Raw genomic sequence first — 23150 nt, 5'->3', positions numbered from 1 at the left:
TCATCTCTCAAGAATTTTGAATGTCAACATGGAAGAGTAGAGTTAAGAGAGTTTGACGGAGGCCAGTCTCTTTCCCTTAGGCATCTGATTTAATCAATGGAGAGTAAGTTCTGGGCATCAGTGTTTTTATTGGAAGCTTTCCAGGTGATTCCAACATGCAGCCATATTTGAGACCTGCCTTTCTAGATCATGTGTGCCTAGGTACTTAATTTAGAGCTAGTCCACCAGTTTGCTCTACATCGACTCAGTCTCGTCACGCCAGTCTTCTGACAGAATTAATTATATGGGGGCCAATAATTTCACAGCATCACTTCTCATGTTCATCCTGGGGAAGTAATGATCTAGCATTATTCCACATTAACTTGTCAACTTGGTTCAGAGCATCCGGTCCCCATGGAGTTCTTTGATCTGCTTCAGTAGGTAATTTGTGAATGATCATCTTTTTTAACACATTTCTCAAGAAAAGCGAAAGAATTCACTTAGCTTTCTTCCTATTTCTTTTTAGTACTTGGGCATATCTTTCAGACTGATTACAAGGAGTCAAATATTAAGGTCATTTCTTCCCATTCAGTCAATAAATTATTTTCAAAGTCACTAATGCATTATGATTAATATTTGAATAGCCTTTTAAATGTTTATAAAAATAGAAATATGTACCATCTCAGTGATCATTAAATGCCACTGCAACTTTTTTTGTTGTTTTTTTTCCATTCAGTTTATTGGTACATTTTAGGTATAAAATACAGTTACATTCATCATTGGGATCTTGTACCATTGCATGAGTATCTTGGTTCTTATTTTTTACCCCTTCCCTTGCCCTCCCTTCACCCCCTCCACCCTTCCCTATTTGCAAAGACTTTGTTTCCATTTTTTTCCTTTTCTCATATTTTTTCTTTTCCCTCCTTTCCTTTCCCCTACCCCTCCCACTTCCCCTGTTCCTTTACACCTTTTCTTCCTATTACACAATATCAATTACACATTTTTAAAATTAAAATATCAGACCTAGGAGACATTATCACAGATTTAACAGAATTTAAAAGGGTATAGAAAGCATATTTCAAAAATCTGTTTTTAAATAAATTTGACAACTTCTAAGAAGTACCTTGGAAGACAAATTAATGAAACTAACTCTGGAGGAAATATAAAATTTGAATAGCACTTATTAAAGAAAGTATATTCCTAGCTTGAAAATCTACCTATGTGACAACAATAGGCCCATATACATTTTAACTGATAAATTATATCAAATATTTAAAGCAGAAAAAAGAAGGAACACTTCTCCACTCATTTTAGGAAATCAACATTGTGCTAATCCTAAAACTGGTTAAAGATAATAGAAGAAAAAAGTATGAACATAGATAGAAATTTGTTTAACAAAACAAACTATTAGAAGTCAGATCTGGCAGTATGTAGAAAGTGGTTTTACTATAGGGATGGCAGTGTTGGTTCAGCATTGGAAGATCCACCCCCAAAAGTCATCGTTTTAACAGAGGAAAGGAAAAAGCCATATGATCCTGTCACTAGTTGGAGAAAAAGTATTGGACTAAATTCTACAGCTGTTCATGGTAAAAGCTGTCAGACTAGAAGTAGAACAGAACCTTCTCAACAGATTAAAGACATGTACTCCATACTTCCAGTGAGAATGCCTTACATGAATGGAGAAGATACAATGCTTTCTCCCTAAGGTGGGGAACAAGGGCAGATATGCTTACTCTTTATCTGTCCATTAAACTTTGAAACCTAGTCCCCACCAAAATAGTCTGGCAATAAAATGGCACAATGAGGATAAGATTGGCAAGGTAGAAGCAAAATCTTTATACGTAGATGAAATGATTATCTACAGAGAAAATACTAAGAAATCTCTAGGAGCCCCTAGAACTTGTATTTGAATTTAGCAGGATTAGAAAACACAAGGTATATATAAAAATTCAGGTCTGTGTATACTTGCTATAAATGAAGAATTGGATACTGAAATTTAAAAGTTATGTAGGAGTACAAAGGACCTAGAAAACTGAAAAGAAAAAGAAAAAAAAAACAGTGTTGGAAGACGTTTAATACCTAATTTCAAGACTTCCTCTAAAACTACAGTAATCAAGGCAGTGTTGGTGTAAGGAAAGACATATAGATCATTGGAATAAAACAGAGAATCTGGAAATAGAACCACACATATATGGTCCACTGAGTTTTGAAAGATTATTTAACATTAGCATTTTATAGACTATAAATTATCAATTTAAGAGCAGAGGAAAAGAGTGTTTTCATCAAATGGCACTAGAACACTTGGTATCCATATATAAAAAATTAACCTCAACCCTTTATTTCCATACATAAAAATAACTTGAAAGGATCTATGAACCTAAATATGAAAGACTGAAACTATAAAACTTTAAGAAGTAATTATAAGGGAAAATGTTTATGAATTCAGGGTAGGCAAGAACTTCCTAGGATACAAAAGACATGATATATAAAAAAAAATGATAAATGAGATTCCATCAAAATTTAGAACTTTAAATGACATCGTTAAAATGAAAAGTAGTCCTTAAACAGACCATATTTACAATGCATATAACCTATGAGCAGAATATATAAGAACTCTTAAAGCTCATTAATAGACAACCCAATTAAAAGGTAGACATAAGAAGATGATAAACAGCCAGTTTAGCACAAGGAAAGGTGTGCAACTCTAGAATCAGAAAAATACTAATCAGTACAATAACAAGACTGAGTTATACACTCATTAGGGAGATGAAGTTAAAAGTTTTAAAAGCCTTGTCATGACTTTTTCTTTTTGTTGGATCCTCCCCCTTTGCGTTTAATTTGTCACACCCAATGGATTCATTCTACTGGGCTTCCTGGGGTCGTGATCCTCATTGTATTTTCCTAGGATATTGTCTAAAATCTTTTGGAGTGCAAGTTTGGTATTCATGAAGTTCCTAAGGTGCTCTTTATCATGAAAGTATCTTATTTCACCGTCAATTTTGAAGGATAGTTTTGCAGGGTACATTAATCTGGGTTGGAGGCTGTTTTCCTCTAGGACTTGAAATACATCACTCCAAACTCTTCTTGTCTTGAGGGTTTGCATGGAGAAGTCTGCTGTGATTCTGATGGGTTTTCCTTTGTATGTGATTTGTTTCTTTTCTCTCACTGCTTGTAGAATTTTGTTCTTCTGTTGGGTTTCTGTAATCCTAACTATTATATGCCTACGTGTAGATTTTCTGTATGTCAAGTTGTTTTCCCCTCCTTGGGAAGTTTTCTGCCCTCACTTCTGTGAAGAGTTTTTTTATGTCATCTGCACCCTCTCCTCTTTCTTCATTGACTCCAATCAGTCTTATGTTATTCTTCTTTGCATCGTCTAGCAGCTGCTGGATTGATTTCTCATGGTCCCTTATGATTTTAAAGCAATTTTTCTTTTCCTGGTCACTAGTTGCAATCTTTTCTTCTATATCTGAAATTCTGTCCTCATATTGATTCATTCTGCTGTGTAGACTTTCAATGGAGTTTTTGATCTCCTGGATATCTGTTTGCATCTGTTTTATGGATTCCATTTGTTTCCTATGTTGGGATTCCTTCATGTACCTCAGATCCTCTATTTTTTTAACTGTGTCCTCTCTAGATTTATTAATCATGTCTTGCACTATGAGCACAATCTTTGCTGTTATCTGAGAAATTATTTCTGATTTCATTTTTCCCAGATCCTCTTTTGTTGCTAGTTCAGAGAGTCCAGGTGGTTGAGTATCAGATTGTTCCATCTCATTTCCCTTTGGGGTTGCTGTAGGTGATCTAGAAGTCTGTTTTTGAGGCTTGTTTACATGTCTTCCCATTTCCATGGTGTGTGGGGTGGGTGCTAGCACCCACATGGCTCACCTACTCTGCCCTGGGAGTGGTGGAATGGTGGCCAAGGAGCCTCCTCCTGCGTGCTGGGATTGGCTCACCTCCTCTGCCCTGGGAGCAGTGGTTGCAACTGGTTTATAGAAGAAACAGGGTCCCAGAAAATTTAATTTAACCAGGATAACATAGCTAAACATATTATAAAAGTAAAGCATAGAGCTAGATCCTCTGATATATTCACAGGGCTCTCAGTAGACCATGCTTCCTCTACCATGGTGGCAGTTAGGTTACATAAACACCCTACCAAGCAAGTTATGTGAACAAGGTGTATATTACATTATATCTGCAGAGAGGAAAAAGTTCCAGCCACCACCACAGTACAAGATGAGTGTAGAATGTGCCGTGAGTGGCTACACTGTCCAGACATAGTGTACACATGGCTCATGTTGGTGAGGGAAGCACGTGGAAAAGGATTCTTCATGTATAATATGAAGAATATCTCTATGACTTCACATAATTTTATACCCCGTCAATTCATATAATTTTAGAGCTAGCCAAAAATCTTCTGCAAAATCCCTCATATTATACAGATAGATGAAATAATATCACATGTAGTTTATAACAAAGATAATATTCAGACTTATGTGTCTTAAGCACATTTGGTATAATTTTTCACAATTATATCAAAACAACAATTTAAATTATTAAATATTCTTACTTGAGAACAATGGATGGAAATAGAAACTATTTTTAACTAAATAAAAAACTGTCTTAGAAAACTTTAGAATGTAGTTTTCAGGCTTTTACTCTCCAATGATAGCTTGTAGACATATAATTGCTACTTAAATTTGAATGAGGCTAAAATTCAGCTACGTATTCACTCAAGCCACATTTCAAGAGTTCACTAGCTTCATATGGCTGGTGACTGCTGTATAGAACAGTGCAGATCATAGCTTTCCCATCCTTGCAGAAAGTACCACTGGAGATTGCTGATGTAGGGTCTAGATCAAGCCATTCTCTAGCATTGCTAGGTTTTCCCAGCAGCACTCCATAGCCCTAAGGGCAAAGTAAAAAACCATTTCATTTTTTACTGGACACATTGACTTCATGGTTTTAAACTCAGAATTAGAAAGATAAAGATGAACTCCCCCCAAAACAACAGTTAGAGTCCTTGTTCAGTAGAGTTTACTGCAAGAGAAACTTGTTGCTATCAGTGACAGTGAAAAAAGAAAAAGGAGAGTTAAGGGATAATATTTAATTATGTGGTAGTATTATAAAAAGAATCAACAAATTGGTTAAAGCTATATAAATTGAACTAGGAGAAGAGTAAATATAAAGACTACATGAAACATGGGGGATATTTATCTATTTATTTACTTAATGGTACTGGGGACCAAACCCATGGCCTTGCACATGCTATAGGTAAGCACTCTAATACTGAGCTGCTTTCCTGAGCCCAAAATATGAAGCTATATTTAAGAAAACAACAGCAGCAACAATACCAAGTGTCTGTGTTTGTGGGATGTGTATGGTTGTGTCTATGTGTCTGAGTCTCAAAGGAAAACAATAGGACATAGGACTCAGCTACAAATTTTACAGCTCCTCTATAATTTTATCTTGATTTTTATTTTAGACCAACGGGGGAGAGAAGCGACCTGCTTCTGATATGGGGAAAAAACCAAAAACTCCCAAGAAGAAGAAGAAGAAGGATCCTAATGAGCCCCAGAAGCCTGTGTCTGCCTATGCGTTATTCTTTCGTGATACTCAGGCTGCCATCAAGGGCCAAAATCCAAACGCTACCTTTGGCGAAGTCTCCAAAATTGTAGCTTCCATGTGGGATGGTTTAGGAGAAGAGCAAAAACAGGTAAGAAAGGACTCAAACTAGGGTGAGACTCGATATGACTTGATCCTGTGTATGCACTTTTAAAGAGGTGGCCTCTGATGGCTCCAGGAGAATTCTTCAGATTCCAGAAATAAGACTGGATGTGCCCCATCAGAACCAGACTTATTTAAGAAATGTTCACATAATTTTATACTCCTGTTTTACCCTTCCATAAATAGCCAGTTCATCCCTTTGTTTCGAAGTTTACATAGCATAGTTATTTTGGAAGGACTTTTGCATATCCCAGCCAGTATTACACTATTCCTTAATGTTGCCAATGTGGTCATAAAGACTAAAAAAGAAGTCCTAAAAGTATTTTGAAAACTATCCACACTTCTCTTCATCACTTACCACTTACCCTTTTACCTTCAAAACCCTTATTGCGCTTTGCAAAATGAACCTCAAATTTAAGAGTTTCTACTCTCGGCCATTCCCTAAAGACCACCAGCATATGTCATTCAGTTTCCCATATATATTTAGGCCATACTACGAGGCTGTGTTAAATGGGACCAGATGTCTGGCTTTTCCTTTTTCTCTTGTGGAGAACCATGGTGTGACTAAGGGCCATGCTTAGGGAAGGCCCTGTGAGACATCTCAGCAATGGCCTAAGTACCTCAGAAGGTCTTACAGATCAAGAGGACTCAGGAATAGAGAATGGTGGTTCAGTGTGGAGATGCAGCCCACCCAACCGAGGAAGCAATATCGATCTCCTGCATCCAAACTGAAGGGCTAGATGGCTGTTGTCACCATGTGGACTCTTACTGGCACAAATAAATCATTAAATAACTGTGAATATTAAAATAAGTCACTGGAATATCTATGTAGATACAGCTTTTGCTATTGCAAAATACTAAATTTCATTAATGATATATTAGTCTCATGTTTGCTTCTTGGTAGAGACTTTATCTGTTTTTATAATGTCCAAAAACGTTTGTAGAAAACAGAAAACTTCAACCCTCTGATGCATCTAGAAGAATCTGTATATTGCAGTAATATATCACCCAGTTTGATATATGTGGGGTTTTATCCTTTCTTTTGCATTACTGGGGGTTGAACCCAGAGTTTTCACACTGAGCTACATCTTCAGCCCTTTTTAATTTTAATTTTTGAGACAAGAGTCACTAAGCTGCCCAGGTGACGCGCAAACTTGTGATCCTCTTATCTCAGCCTCCCAGGGTGCTGGGACTGCAGACATGGACCGCCACACCTAGGCTTTATAGTTGTAAAAGTATTTTTGCATTATTTATCTCATTTTTCTATTCAATACTCACAGATATACAAACAATTGTTATCCAAGTAGTACATGTTATGAAACGGAACCAAGTAAATTAAATTCATTCATTTGTTTACTCAACAAATACTTCTTGACCACTTATTTGCCAGGCACGGTATTAAGTACTGTATATATGGTGAAGAACAAGCCCATCATGCTGAATGATTTGTCTAAGATCACATTACTGGTAATAGAATCACATAACTAAAACTCATCATGTAACTTACAATTCTTTTCTTTTCAAATTTTATGAATTGATGATCGTTGTGATAAAATAGTTGCTATGGAAATATAGAACCTGCCTATCCAGTTCCCCATGGGCCCCCTTTTCTGTAAGTCAAATATGTCTTCTATAACTGGAAATCTCTATACATTTTCTTACATCCTTTCAAGATTGCCAGCCTAAAGGAATTCTTCCTGCATTAGTCGGCTTTCTGTCACTGTGAAAATATATGTGAGACTAGCATCTCAAAGGAGAAAAAAAATTATTATTTCTCAGAGTTTCAGAGGTTTCGGTTCTTGATCACTTGGCTCTGTTGCTTGTAGGCCAGTGGCAAGGCAGAAACATCATGGCAAAAGGGGATGGTAAAATAAGACTGCTCATCTCATGGCATCCAGGAAGCAGGGAGAGAGGGAAAGACCTACAGAGGAAAAGTTTGGGGATAAGTTAGACCCTTCAGAGGCTTGTCCTGTTCCTCCAACAAGGTCCCACTTCCTAAAAGCCCATTCATCTAATGAACTCACTGATGGATTAAACCACTTGATGAAGCTACAACCCTCATGATTCAATCATTTCCAGTGGCCCGTCAGCTGAAAACCAAGCCTTCAACAGTGAGCCCTATAACACTTCCATAGGACAGCAGAAGCCTACTCTATCAGGCCCTGTGTTGTGAGAGTTGTTTTCAAGGATGAAAACACCATCCTAACATTTTCTTTATGCTCTCCATTAAAATATCCATTTCGCCATTGATAGGGCAGTTGACATTTTGTTATGGGATCCTAACTGAAATCTAATAAAGCTGCTTCAGGACTTTAGAGCTGTTCTGTCCTTAGATCTGTTTTCTGTCGTCACTCTCCCCAATCAGAGGTGTGGTTCCCATTAATGCTGGACAGTTGGGGTAGAATTGGGCAGTCTTGTTTCGGTAGCTCATTCCTGAGTGAGAAATTAAGTGCACGTCAACCAGTAAGCCCAACCTTGTTCCTGTTCTCTGGTTCATGTTACCTTGATGCCCCTCTATCATGTTCAAGATGTCACACATGAGAACATAATTCATTGTGCCCCAGTAATCCATCTATGTGTTCCCAGATATGCACTGAGATTCAATACCCTAAGCTTCTTCCCCTTTTGAAATATAATTTCCTGGGTGAAGCTTGCAGAAAATGACTCCTCTCCCTAGAGATTACTCATACCAGCTCTTGTTCATCAAAGGCATATGTGACTCCCCTCTGAAGATTCAGCCCATCTCCTTTGCCTAAGACCTGGCAGCTGAACTGGGAATGTTGTTCCAAGGCTCCTCTGTGCCACATTAGCTTCTATTTACCAAAAGTTTTATTTTGAGAAATATCAGTAGCCTGTACTAACACACTCGCCTTACTTCTCTATCAATCTCCCTGCCCCCAGTTTTCCTAATTATTTCTTGCATTCAAGGCCAGTGGTTTTAAAAGAGGGAAGTCTGCAAAGGCCTTCCCTAACTCAGGATAGGTCCTTCACATCTCTTATTTATGGTGCAGAAGAATAATGTTCATAAAAATCAAGTAGTTCCTCAAATCAGTAAATATTCCTATTATCATCAGGCTTTTTATTTTAATATAGAACAGAGAAATACTAATACTCCAATCTACATCCTTTTTGTCTGACCATAAAGGTGTTTACAGACAATATGAGATTCAATCTTTTCAACTGTGATACTAAAAGAAGAAATTACCCCCATTATCCCATTCTGGTGTTAAAAATTGAGACTGAGCCTTCTTAATGCAATTGTGATGTAATATTTGAGACTTTTTAATTGCATATATAGGAAAACAAAATATTTTCCTTTTTCTCTTTTGCATTTTATTTCTAATTGAATAAACAACTCATGGTGAGCCTACTTTTGGGTCCTCCATGGAAATAGTTGAAGTATTTTGAAGAGAATTCATTTTATAAATGAAGGATGAAATTATATAATAGTTGACCTGTACAAGGCACTAGGTATATTGTAAAGCAATCTCATAATTAAAATCCAGTTGCTAAAAGTTGTACTAAGATTATTCAGAAAAATATCTTCTGTTTCTTATGAACCTAAGTATTTTAAAATTTGAGTACTTGTTTAAGAGTTATCAAAACAAGGTATTGGGAACAATTTGGGTCACTCCAAGCTGGTTTGTCCCCATGCCTGATGCTCCTTTGACTTAACAGAGATTTGGAGTAGTCTATTTTTTCTCAAAACAAATGATTTTGCTTAATACAGAGTGTAAGACTGCAGATTATGTTAAAAGATTGGTATACCAGCCAGGGATTTAGCTCAATGGTTCTGCCGCCTGCCTCATAAGCACAAGGTCCCGAGTTTGATCTCCGGTACCAAATAAATAAATAAATAAAATAAACAAAGATTGGTATACCACACACACACACAGAGGATGCAGTCCCACCCCAGGAACACACAAAGGGAGAGTCCAGGGTAATCAGACTACTTATCAAAGGAAGCCTGTTGCTGGGATGGGCCACCACACTGCTATGATGTGGCAGACTGTCCCTAACTGTTTGCAAGAGTTGCCAGCAAAGCAAACATCCCTGCCTCAAATGCACATTTGGACATCCAGAAGATTTCAGCAAAAGAGCCCAAATTGTTATTATGCTGAATTACCACCCATTCTCTCTCTGTGTTGACTCATTGTGCCAACACACTATAATATCTGTTTGAAACTTAAATTAATTGTACTTGATTCTCATTTAATATTCAAATTGGGGAGCACACATACTGCTGTGTATTTTTAAAGGAATATTCTGGAACAGATTAGAGGCTGACTTTCAAACTTCTAAATTTTGGACAAACACAAGTTTTACAGAGCAAAGCTATGTGATTCTTTTGGCATCGTGGAGGGAGCTGGTTCTGGTGAAAGCACGAGATTTCATGTGCCACAGTTGTTTGAAAATTCAGTTGTCATAATAGCCCACAATTATGAGCAGCTACAAATATAAACACAAACTAGGAAAAATGGACAAAATTATTGATGACTTTTGGGGGGCTCAGAAAATTACAATATTTAAGGAAAAACAGCTATTAGTGAAATTAGAATGTTTTCTTCATGGCCAAGGGGAACAGCACTAAGAGAACTGCTGTGTGTTTGTATCACACGTTCTCATTGTGGAGTACAGGCAGGAATAAGAAGCCGCTGCAGAGGGTAGGTCTTTATTTTTCAGAATCCATGGTGAGTGAAAAACTGTATGTACTTGGGTTTCCACAAGGAACCTTTCAAAGAAGAGAAATCAAAAGAAAGCTGAAAGACGCGATAGAAATCCTCTAGGAACACAAAACCTCCCTTGTGAATCATTCCTACCAAAGCCACTGAACAAACGCCACATATCAGAGATCTCTCCATTTTAATACTTTGGAAGATGGTGCTGAATCTGGAATGGAAAGAAAATTGTGTTTGGGATTCCAACTGGGGATTTTAAATGCTAATGACTAGTAAGACAATGAAGAGCCCATTTGAGAAGCATACTAAGTTGTTTAAAAGGCACCAGATGGAGAAAGGGGAATAAAACATAAGATTGCTGTGATGTTGGTCTTTGCTACTTATCTTTCACTGACTGGAACCTACAGAGAAAGAAAAATAATAAGTTAACAATATCACACTATTTGTATTTAGGCTCCTTGGAGTATCCGCAACCCTCAGCATCTTTTTTATGAGCTTTCAGCTAAATTTTCTGTCTACCTCCGTAGTTTCTGAATTCTCAAACTCTAGTCATTGTTGTATAGGACTTATATCCACAGTGACAATATAGAACAAATTGACCCCTACAAAATAAAAGAGCCAAACCAGCTTAGAAGCAGAACAGTTTGGTCCAAAGAGCTACCAAGGGTTCTTGAGTCCTTCTTAGCCATGGAAAGTCACCTTAAATCAGAAGCAGATGTAAATTACCAAATGAACCTTAAGTTCCTAATTGGAGACACAGCCAGGCTGTAAGACATTTAGCAAATTACAAACAAAATGTTCTTGTTTACATTACATTAAATGGCTTTAAAGCTGCAGCCAAAGAGCTAAATAAACATGCTGTTATGCTAAAAATGGAGTGGAAAGCCTATTCAGAGTTTGGTGTACTCTAAAGAAACCACAGCCCACGGGAACCCAGAGAGTGTATTTTTGTAAATGCTAGTCCTGTAGTGGAAGAAGACAGTGAACCCACCTCGAGATGCAGAGCCTAATGAGCAGATATCAATTGCAGAGAAACTGTTTGAATACTGTAACATATGCCTTCTTTCAGGATGCATAATTCATATCCAAGAATATTAACCACAGCAGCTCGGCTCAATAGCAACACCTCATTATTTTATCTCTCAGTATTTATTCCTATGTTTGACGCCTCATGAAATTACTGCTAATGTGTTTATATAAGGGCAGATCTGACACAAGTGGGAAGAATGTAATTTCCTACTCATTCTTTCCTGCTGCTGTGTCCTCTTCCCTGGTAGAAGTGGCAAGTGTAAATAGTTAATTTGCTTCAATTATGAGCCTGTCCTGCTAAATTAGAAGCAGCAGGGATATGAAGAGCCAGAATTATACTTATGAGGCAGCTGACAAATCCTCTGAGCCCGCAGAATCAAATCATTTACTCCTCACTGGTGCGCAAACACCCACCATATAAATGCCTCTGGGCTCCTCCCCCTTATCATATGATAAAATTTGATTTTATGTCAACAGTACTTGAGGTTAACAAAAATCCTGTTGTACTGTAACATTCGTACATGTGTTTATCTTGGCCATTTCTTTACAAATGTAAAGAAATATAAAACAGTTGTTCATTTCAAAGCTGTAGCATGTGAGCAAAGTTTATTTTCATATAAATTTATAACTGAGCAATTACAATTATTACATGAAATGGTGAATATACTTTACTTCTAAATCCCAAGCATTTAGGGCTGGGGATTTAGCTCAGTGGTTCCGGCACCTGCCTCGTAAGCACAAGGTCCCGAGTTCGATCTCCAGTACCAAAAAAAAAAAAAAAAAAACCCAAGCTTTTAAATACATACACATAAGTATTGTTACATCACTGTGATTAATGCATGTTATCATAGGCATAAACAAATGTAGAGCGCACATATAAATATTCACATGCTTAGACCCAGTAGCAGCAGGTATCTCATATAGAAGTTTCCACCACATGGGTAGGCAGATAACTGCAACATGATTCTCAAATCTGTTGCAATTTATGTATTATCTGTGAAAATGTTTGAGGAGGATTGTATGCCTATCAAATCAGCTATTTCCATTGATGCACATTTTAGTTTAGAAGATGCAATTCAGTAATTTATCCTTAGCACTCATGGTAATGCTGATTCATAAAAAGGAAAAATCCAATTCTAGGGATAGACACAAAAAAAAGACATGTGCTGTATAATACTGTGTCTGTCAGACATGAATCACATATATGAGGGTGGTCCCAAAGTCACGTTGGCTATTGACATTGTAGCTTTCTTAGTTTGTGTAAATATACTCCATGGTGTCCAAATGATGACCAAACCACCCAATGACACATTTCTCAGAACTTATCTCTGTCACTAAGCAGTGCATGACTCTTTCCTAAGCACCTACTATTGACCAACCACCGCCCTGCATGTTGGGGCTTCAGTCATGAATATGAGACCAGGCTCTTCAACTCTGTCTGAGGCCTTTTCCAAGGCACTCCTCAAAGCCAGGAGGAGCTATTGAAAAAACAAAGACAGATTATTTGTCACCAGATTGATTTAATTTGGACCATGGCTCTGTGGTATATTTGCTGTAAGATTTTAGGTAAAGTCATTTCCCATTCTAGTCTATTTTCTTATCTCTAAAATGAGAATAGTAAAACCAATGAAACATTCTTATTGGAAGAATTAAAAAGAATATACACTATCTTGACACAAAGATGCACAAAATTTTTACTGCCACTTTAATCTCATGGTTTCGGTGCCTCACAACACAGTGGTACATAGCCAATACTTGACTACTGATTAAGATTAACTGAATATCATACTTACCTAATCATACTCACATACTAAATCAGCAGATATATTTTATAGCTATGATTTTAGGCAAAGAACTTGCTTCTGATTCCTACCATCCCAGAAACAGGTAACACTAATATTATTGAGACCATTTAGATCAGAAGGTCCCCAGAGGGAATCAATAGCAAGATTGTTGTTTTGGTTATATCATGTAATGTTTTCAGTCCTCTGAATACCATTTTATAAAATCCTATGAGCTCGAGAACCCTTAAAGAAATGCTGAGCAAGTTACACAAGATGGAAATTCAATCATACTTAAGGACTAAGCCCTACAAATTACAAATGGCACTTGCTCAAACCAATCTAAATAATAACAGCCTTGAAAGAAGCCACAAACTTTTAATTTCTAAAGTATATAGGAAGGAATAATGATTAAATTATTCCTGCTTAAACATCACTGTATTGTTGAACATTTTCTACAAATAGGAAGTTGTAATGAAGAAAACCCACATTTGAATTTAACCAAAAAGAAAAAGACTTTTTAAGATTTCTATATGTTTGAACAGAACACAGAATTGAAAGAATTTTATACTTTTTCTAATTATTACTGTAACCACTATATAAATAATCTGTAACTAGAGATGAAGGGCAAAGCAGAAAAGAAGGAAGGAAGAAGGAATTAAATGGTATTCAGAAATTTTGCTTTTCTCTATGAATTGGATGGATTGTTTATTTGGGGAAGGAAAATAAAGCAAATGAGTAAAATGACAAATTGGATAAGAATCTGTTTTAAGTTTGTTATATTCATTGATATTGAACCGCTGATTTTAATTAGGGATTATCAACCCATAAAAACACATATACATAGTGGTATTTAGAGCATTTCAAAAATGGCTCAGTGAGTCACTAGATCACATAAACAGGATTTGGATTCTCTAGAATTGCTATTTGATATCTATCTACGTATGTTTCAGTTTAGCCAGTATGTATGTTTTAGTTTAACCACTGAGATGCAATCCTTAGATGGGATATGATCGCTTTCTTGGAAGAGCAAACCACAGCATATAACTAAGTTAGGACAGGATGAATTCAGAAGTGTTTGGATGAGCTGGGGAAAATGATAAATGATGTATTATGATTTTAAAATCCTCATCTGGCCAACTTTGCACTTTATTTCAAACAGCTGTGGCCCATTTGGAAGCCATTTTGTAGCTCAACTGAGTACTAATATTTACTGTATGAATCACATACCTTTAAAATATTTGTCTTTCCCTGAGAGAGAAAGAAACTGTTTCTTTCCCAAATTTAACTTTGACATAAATCAGACCCATCTTCACAGGTTAGGTTTATGCACTTGGTCTTTGCAGTGGTTATTCATTGCCATATACAGTCCCACAACCTCTTTGGTTTCTGGAAGTAGAGGGCTGTCTCCATCCATAACTAAATGTTTTGAAACATTTTTGAGAAACTTTTTACTGATTATTTTAGAATATCTGTTCTAAAGTAAGAATTTCCCCACTTCCTTTACATGTGAAATCTTTTTATTGTCTTTACATGTGAAATCCTTTTATTGTCTTTACATGTGAAATCCTTTACATGTGAAATCTTGTTCTCTCATATGTGAAGTCTTTGGACAATTTCATTGAATACAGAATTTAAGAGCAATTTCACCCAATTGTAGAAAATAGCATCAAGGAGACATACTCAGTACATAATATTAGAGCCATTAGGTGGTTCTCAAAGGTGGAGATTCTGATTATTGTTAGGGATATTTCAATTCTGATCTGGGATACTCCCCTTTAAACACAACGACAGAAATATACCTGCTCAAATTACCCCCTCTGAATTCTCCCTCTGAACATCTGCAGCTATTCTGGAAAGAGTGTACCCATCAATGTGCGTAATGTGACGTGATGAGTTTACTCTTTTCTAAAGTGGTATTTGGGCACTTATACAATGATCCCAACATAGCCAATCATCAATAGCCAATGGGGAGCCATTTGTGGAAAACAGGGAACTCTGAGTGCTAATCAGGTGCCCTGTAACAGCATCGATCCTGGAGTGAAACCCAGGGTCCATGTTCTAGCTGAAATGCATGGAGTTGGGCCACCTTTCTCTGCTGCTTGTTAGTCAACAAATTTCAGGAAAGTTAACACTTTTGTGTCTGGGAGAAGAGGTTCAAGGGAAAAGTATTCAGAAATCTGTTTAACAACAAAACCAATCAAGGGAAACCAGAAGAACTCTGTGTTTCTGAACAAAGGCATGTAACAGACCTGGATCTGCCCATCCAAAGGCATTTGCTCTGCTCTACATTGTAATTTGTTTTCACATGTGAATTTCCAAAAGAGAATCTGAATTTGACTTCCCATAATCAGTTCGGTAAGGTAGAATATTCTTGCACGCCAATCAAAAGATCTATTGGCTTTTTACTAAGAACTAAACCAAAATCCCTAAATATGATTTTTAAAGTTTCTTTAGTTTCCTACTGAGTAAAGATAGCACAATGATCATTTGATAAGATTGTGCTAATTCTTGATTCTATATTTTCATTGGCCTTTTATTGTACCAAGACATCAAGTGTAAAATCCAAGGCTTAAGGCCTCCTTTAAGGAGAATAATTAACACATTCATTTTATAGAGTCCTGTTATAATTCTGTTGACAAGGTTAGTTGCTTGTTTACCTTAAGTAAAATGTTCTGCCTTAATTAAAATATTCATGAGTAAATAATATTTCTCAATCTTGAATTTCATAGATGAGTACTGGGCTCGGCAAACCACAATCATCATTAGAAAACAGCCATTTACCTCTGCTGCCAACTGGCAGATATTAGGTCTTCAGATATAATTTATATTTAACTACTCTGACTAATTCCAAAGCCACTTTTCAGTACTGACCTGTGTCTGATTTTGAACTCAGCATTACAAAATATGAACCAAGCCTTGTGCCCTGCTGTAAAATTCAACATGTGGAAAATTTAAAATATTTGTTTCAAGGAAAATACATTTCCATTTCCACAGTCAATGACGAAAAATATTTTGTTCTTTTGGGCTGATTTCAAAAGATTGCCAAACATCTTGTCTAAAACCTTGAAACACTCAGCTTAATGGCAGCAGACGGCCATGTGTGTTCACTCTGCTCGTCTTTCATTTTTGAGCCTAATGTCTCCTCTCTGTTTAACTTAGCAGTGTGACCTTTAGCATACAAGCAAGTCATCTTTCAGTTCTTTCGCTCAATTTTGGATTATTTTACTTTTATTTTCAAGATGATTCCCTCTCAAAAACAAAAGGCTTCATAAATGGAGATTCATTTTAGAACACTTTTACTTTTTCATAATGAAGTGTCCACAGGTTTTTTTGTTGGAAAGGAGCAACCTGCACGGGTCACGCAGCATGGCATTCATGTGATCCTCTGCCACTCAGGGTCCCCATTCCACTCCCAAATGTATTCTTCATTGTTATCCCTGACTCCTGAGTCCAAAAATAGAACTTCAGGGCTTGAAATCTTCGAATAGTGATGGACCTTAAAACTCTACTATATGTCCTTTGATTATGATTATTAAACATGATCTGTCATATTGAAATCATCTTTGTATTTGTACTAAGCGTGGAACATCTGTATTTGGCCATGACTGAACTGTGGAATTATTTGCCCGTTACAGAAATCTGAATGTCTTACTTGCTCATGTATGGTTTCCTTGGGAACCTTCATCAGTAGCATCTTCCTAAGCCAACTACTTCCACTCTCAAAGTATCCCAGATAAATCCTTTCATGTGCATTGTGTAAAATGTAAAATTTTGCCATTGTTAATCTTCTTATCTAGTCTATTGTCATTCTTCTTTCAAATTTGTTTCAGTAGGAAAACACAATCTCAGGGAGATATATATTATATAATTATACATATGTGTGTGCAATTATCATTTTTTCTTCTCCTTCTCTGAAAACGAAAGCAGGTGCACTTTCTAATTTAAGACTCTTTGTTGTTGTCATAGGTCTATAAAAAGAAAACCGAGGCTGCGAAAAAGGAGTACCTGAAGCAACTAGCAGCATACAGAGCCAGCCTTGTATCCAAGGTAACAGGCGATTGTGTGGCATTGTGACGGATTGTGGCCATCTCAGTGCAGACTTGGATAGTCATTTAAAAACATAAAAGATCACTTTAGCATTTCTGCACAGTCTTCTTTCTTGAAAAAAAGGACATCCTAGACAAAGCTATGTGTTATGGAAATACTGGTTTATCACTAAAAGACTGGAGCAGCACCCCCTGCCTTTTGTAAAATGCTGTCCACCTGTGGATTATTGGTTTTGTAGAGTTGTCACAGCACGTTCTTCCTCCAACTTTCTATTTCTCCATCCCCAATCCTTAAATTGCCTTTCCTCCATCTCTTCGGCCCTTACTGAGAAGACAGATGCCAACTCTTCATCTGTGCCATTACATCATCATTAGGAAGTAAGCTGGTAAGAAAACAAAAGAAAAATCACATCATTTCATCTAAAATTTAAAACATGACTTTACCAATTTTCTGTTGCTTTTTTGAGACAGAGTCTCATTATGTAGTTCAGACTGGCTTTTGAACTCACTGTGTAGCCTAGGCTAGCCTTGAACTCATGGTGAACACCCTGCCTCAGCCTCTCAAGTACTGCAATTACAAGTGTGCCCCACCACGCCCTGATATTAAAATATTCTGAGCTTCAGAATAGCTTAAGTACTAGTTTTTGCTGTTATAAATACTCAGGAGTTGGCTCTGTTTGATCTCATGTTATTAAAGATGCATTTCCTTGTATAAAATACTCAGGGAAGTGACCACAGTGAGACTCGGCTGAGTCTAGAAGGACTTGACACCATGTCATTTCAAGTCCAAACTTGGCTGTGACTTTGCTCGTTGTGACCCTGGGCTCTGGATTCCATTGCATTTGCCAATAAAAAAAATACTTTTTTTTCATCCACAAATATCCTTTCCCATTCTAAAAAATCTAAGCTATTTATATAAATAAGTACTTTATTAAGGAAATATATAAATACAAATAAATATATTTAAATATACTCTTACAGAGAAGAAAACAGAAGTCAAAATACAAATATATAAAATATTTTAGTACATTGTTGTCTAATTCAATTGCATGTTCCATTTTTAAGGTAGGACATTGTGGGAAAATTTACTGTTTGTGACTTAATGATCAACTTGTTAACTCTCCTCCATTCTCTCACTCTGTTTTTCATACTTTCTAATTTGTGTAACTCCTTTTGAAACTATTTATATTTTCTGCTGCTACCATCTCACATTTTGCTATATGTATAGCATTCACAGAATGCATCTAAAACTGTAACAAAAATAAGCTGCCATATATCAGATCTATCCAGCCATTAGTCATGTTAATATCGTTACAAACTAATATGTTAAAAATATAAAGAAGACTTTTTGAGGGCCGGGGATTTAGCTCAGTGGTTTCGCCGCCTTCTGCGCAAGTGCAAGGACCTGAGTTCGATCCCCGGTTCCAAGAAAGAAAAAGAAGGCTTTTTAAAAATGAATTCTCCTTACATCATCCAAGATATGTTTCTTTTTAAACATTTTAACAGAGTTTAAATCAGAGCATCTTTACATGTGAGAAAGTCAATGCAGGAAGTCTCAATCCCAATACAAAGTACTCTAATGACATGTGGATTGCTGGAATGCTATAATACTGACTAAGCCTTTACTTCCAAAACAAATGTCCTCAGATTTGCTCTTAGCTGCAACTTTTCTCACTATTCAGTCTCAGAGCTGCAACCCGCAGTACATGGCAATTTGTATAAATGCTGCGAATTGCCATTTCTACATTTAAAAAACCAAGCACTTTTTTTACAGCTTACTCTGACATTTTTCTTCTCTTTGGCAGTAGGAATTTTGCTGGAGCTGTTGAATCTCTATTTATGTACAACTATCTATTATGTTTATACAAATGGAAGGGAAGTTACAATCATTCCCTCCAGGTTAGAAAAATGGCCCTCTGATACTATATATGAGCAGGTGTGTTGTATAAACCTTTTGTGCACCTACAGAAAATGTACCAACTTATCCTCCCATAGCAGATAGTGCCATATATAAAAATCCATTTCTTTTTCCATTTGAATTGTGACTAGGCAAATAATAACCAGGCATATTTAAATATTTTTCTACATTATAATTTTTAGTGCTATAAATTATTTTACTGTTAAAAAATACCTAAAAATGCCCAACAGAAAATGCACCATAATGTAATAGTTACAATTCCAAGAAGCTGCTGTGTGTCAGCCAAGTTCTATTTTGTTACTGTTGTTGTTGCTTACATATTAATGGTTTGGTTTTTTTTTTTTTTGGCAAATAATCCTGGGCCTGTGATCTTTGCCAGACTCAGAGGATGTGATGGAGAATAGGCAAATTTGTTCCCTACATATGAAGAACATTTTCTTTAGTCAGTTGTGAAATCATAAACTAATAAATGATCAGAGGTCTTTGAGAATCTAAGGACATAGAGCAAAGGATCTGCTAGACTGGTCTGCAGAGATGTTTTGGAAGAGGTGACGTTGGAAGGCAGGAGTTTACAGAACAAGAGGGGAAAGGTAGCCAGGCAGCATTAAACCAAGTGAAAAAACTTGGGGTGGCAAAACATCTCTGTGAGTTAAACGGACAGCAAAGTGGTCAGAACCAAGTGACTGGAGGGAGCATGGACTGAGCTGAAGCTGGAAAGATGGGCAGGACCCCAATCCTAAACCCTGTGCAGGACAGTGAAAAGCACCAAAGTTTATTCTCAGTCTGAAAGAAAGCCACTGAATGGGTTTCAGTACTAGAGGGCATGATTGGATTGGTAATGTTAAAATATCACTTCAGTTACAGGAGTTCCCTTAATCTCCATTCCTTATCCCTTGAGGTAAGTTGATCACCAACCTTTCAATGAAGAGCAAAAGTATCACTCAGGTAACTGACCAAAGCTGGCATTGACCTGCATCACCTTTTATCTTTTTTCTGAGATACACCTTCAACCCTTCCCTTGGTGTTTGTGCTGGGCCATGCTGCTCTTGAACCCTAAAACAGTGTTTTCCTACACCCTCCAACCCCATATTGCCCCAAATTCATGGTATGACCTCTTCAGAGGTCATTTTGGACCATGAACAATGGTTTTATCCAGGGCACCGTGTCCATTTTCCTATATTCTTGCCAACAGCTTTGATTTACTCCTCCAAAGCTACATATTTTGGAACTTATTTTCTGATGCATTCATTTCACCAAATAAGGCTTTGAGTTCCTAGGGCAACAGGTCCTGCTTATTTGTGGCCACATTATAATCTGCTACTTCCCACTGCCTCTTCTCTAGGGCGTACTCTGCATCCAACACAGGGCTACATAACACAAGTTTTGTGTCAAGCCCACTGCTAGGTGCTGAGAGAAAAGGAAGAGTAGGACAGACCCAGGTGGAATGTTTCATGACACTTGAAAAGTTTGAAGCTATACCCTAAAATTAGCTGTGTCTTTCAGGACACAATCATAAATAGAAGCAGCAGTGACTAGGACTCTCTTGTGAAACTGAGTCATGTGATTAGCAATGCTCCTCCCCATTCAGTTATTACTTTTGTTTACATATATGAAATGCCATATCATCCATATCTAGGAAAGAGTGAGACTGAAATCTACCCAAAATAAAAAAGACCGGTTCTGGTAAATGAACATTCTTATCTTCGTACTTCAAAATGACAGTCCTGACACATCCTCAGCATGATATTAGGTTTTTTCCAATTATTGCACACACTCAAATGGCATCCTGTTGTTGACCAAAAGTATCTTTGTTCCATACACTGTGCTGGGCATTTTACATAGATTTCTGCTCACCATGGCAGCTAGCCTAGACAATATGATTGAGCTCAGCACTCCAGGTACAGATTAAATAGCTGGCTTGTGGTGGGGAGAGAATGATAGTGGCAGAATGAGGGACTCAAGCCCCTCAGTGTCTTTCAAGCTTCCAGACTTTTGTCTACCTAGCATGATCATCAAATATTTTTGTCTTTAGAACTAGTACCTCTTATCGCAAGTAAACTTCCCTGGGAACTCTTGCCACCTGAACAGCTGAGAACAGCTGCCCCAGCTTAAAGAAGGGTGAGGTCCAAAAGCTGCTCTTGGCCATCACTCCCACCACCACCACCAGAGGCTAACTAGAGACCTGCGAAGGAATCTGGGCCCGCAGAATGTTCAGAAACTTCTCTTTTGAACCATGCTGTTCCTACTGGGCAGATTCTTCACTGGGGCACACAGAGCCAGAGAGAGCTGCCCTGCACTGGCCACTACCCGTGGTTCCAGCATGCCAGAAGGACCAGACACACCAAGAGGCAGGTGGAGTGTGACACAGTCTAGGCAGATTCCAGAACAACATTCAATGTTAGGCTGGACAACTTAAAGGGAGATATTGGAAAGGAAAAATATGATTTGCAGAAGGGTTAAAGGTTAAAAGTTAGTATCAGAGAAGAAAGGATTCAAATGTATTAAATCCTCCCCCAAAGAAATATGACAAGGATGCTTGACTCCACAATTGGGATTAGACATAGGATCGCAAACTTGCTCTGAATTTTCTCTGACTGCAGAACATGAAACTAGAAACCATTTCAAACTAGGGGTGTTTAATCTGATCAGGAAGCTTTACTAAGTCTTGAGTTACCAGACTAAACAGTTTCTTTTCCTAGAAAAACTTAAAAGCAGAAGCAAAGTTTGTGGTGGGGGATGGAGACAGTATCTGGGGTGCCTTGATGTTTCTGTATGAGAACAATGGAACCATGTCAGAGAACCTCAAAAAGGGCCATCACTGCCGTACCGGGAGAGTCTTAAGAGTGCAGAAAAATCTGCAACTACTCAGGGTGGAAGTATCTGGGGTTTCTTCTTGGTTGTTGTTGGGTTTTTTTTAATATACTAGAAAGCTAGTTGTCAAAAGCTGGGAGGGATAGAAATGGGGACATAACATTCTAACTAAACAAGATGAATTAGCTCTAGAGATCTGCTATACAATATTATAACCATAGTCAGCAAGAGGTTTTGCACATTTAAAAATTTAATCTGTTCAGTACTTTACCATAATAAAATGAAATTTTAAAAATTGAAGAACAAGCTGCATAGTATAGGTTGTTGAACATAGAAAGCATTTAATAAATATGAGGAATAAGTATTCTGATTTTGTTTTTAGTATTGGTAGGCATGCAGAAGAGTAGGAAAAATTTTGTGTGTTTCGATTTCACTGCAAGACTCCTCTGATATAAAGAATAGAAGTGACTTTAAAAACAAACTTTTGCTTGTTACATCCCTTTATAAACATAAGAAATGACCTAAATATAAGCAAAAGTACTTTCATCTATATAGGTTGCTTAATTGAAATCTGAACCCTGAAAAGAAGACCAGAAACATATGCTGTTATGAAGGTTAGGGCTTCCTGGCTTGGGGAGTTTTTACCTGCTATTGGGGGTCACACTGAGTTGGACTATTAAATAAAGCTTAGGGAAATGTAGTTTTTCGATAGCCTGAAATTCCTGGGCGTAGGCCTGAATTCTCATACTGAAAACAGTGTGTGACTTTAAAGCAATGGAGCTAGTTTCATTTCACCGCATAGCCCAGAATTTATATTCCCAAAGTGAGCGCTGCATTCAAAGTAACCACCTTGGGAAGCCACAAACTCACTTCATTATTGCTCCTAGCATTCAAAAGATTTTTTGAAACTCCCGTTTTAGAAATGCAGTCAGGAAAAGTTTATGAGCTACCCTAGAAAATCGATCTTGTTACATTGTTTTCACACCTCATTCTTTTCCCCAAACAGCACCTAGATAGAACCCACAGCCTTGGCTTCAACTGACCATTAGCAGTTTCCAAAACTCAAATTCACCATCACAAGACAAAGAGTTGTCTGAGAATATGTAAAACAGTGTCCCACTGGCTCTGATGAGAATTCCAGTAGGGAAGTTCCCAAATATCCCAAGTAAAAGCAGCATTA

At 37.2% G+C, this 23150-nt stretch overlaps 1 protein-coding gene and 1 long non-coding RNA gene across 4 annotated transcripts in view; one reads left to right on the top strand and one right to left on the bottom strand.

Annotated features, from left to right (window-relative positions):
• The window catches only part of Tox (thymocyte selection associated high mobility group box), a 334717-nt gene that overhangs the window by 298574 nt on the left and 12993 nt on the right, over positions 1-23150 (top strand). For all 3 annotated transcript variants that reach the window (XM_004842147.4, XM_087190351.1, XM_087190352.1), the window contains exons 5-6: positions 5462-5692; positions 17162-17242. In XM_004842147.4, the coding sequence (XP_004842204.1) occupies positions 5462-5692; positions 17162-17242 (312 nt within the window). The remainder of the gene's footprint in view (positions 1-5461; positions 5693-17161; positions 17243-23150) is intronic.
• LOC110348601 (uncharacterized) overlaps positions 16475-23150 on the bottom strand; it is a 31322-nt gene continuing 24646 nt past the window's right edge. Inside the window, exon 4 of the long non-coding RNA XR_002393954.2 lies at positions 16475-17624. This is a non-coding gene — a long non-coding RNA (uncharacterized LOC110348601). The remainder of the gene's footprint in view (positions 17625-23150) is intronic.

Source organism: Heterocephalus glaber, unplaced genomic scaffold, assembly GCF_053883595.1.
Source record: "Heterocephalus glaber isolate CG9 unplaced genomic scaffold, H.glaber_assembly_v1.0 deba00001553, whole genome shotgun sequence".
NCBI classification, from domain to species: Eukaryota; Metazoa; Chordata; class Mammalia; order Rodentia; family Bathyergidae; genus Heterocephalus; species Heterocephalus glaber.
The sequence above is the reverse complement of the archived record's forward strand: the minus strand, read 5'-3'. Positions and strand labels throughout refer to the sequence as shown.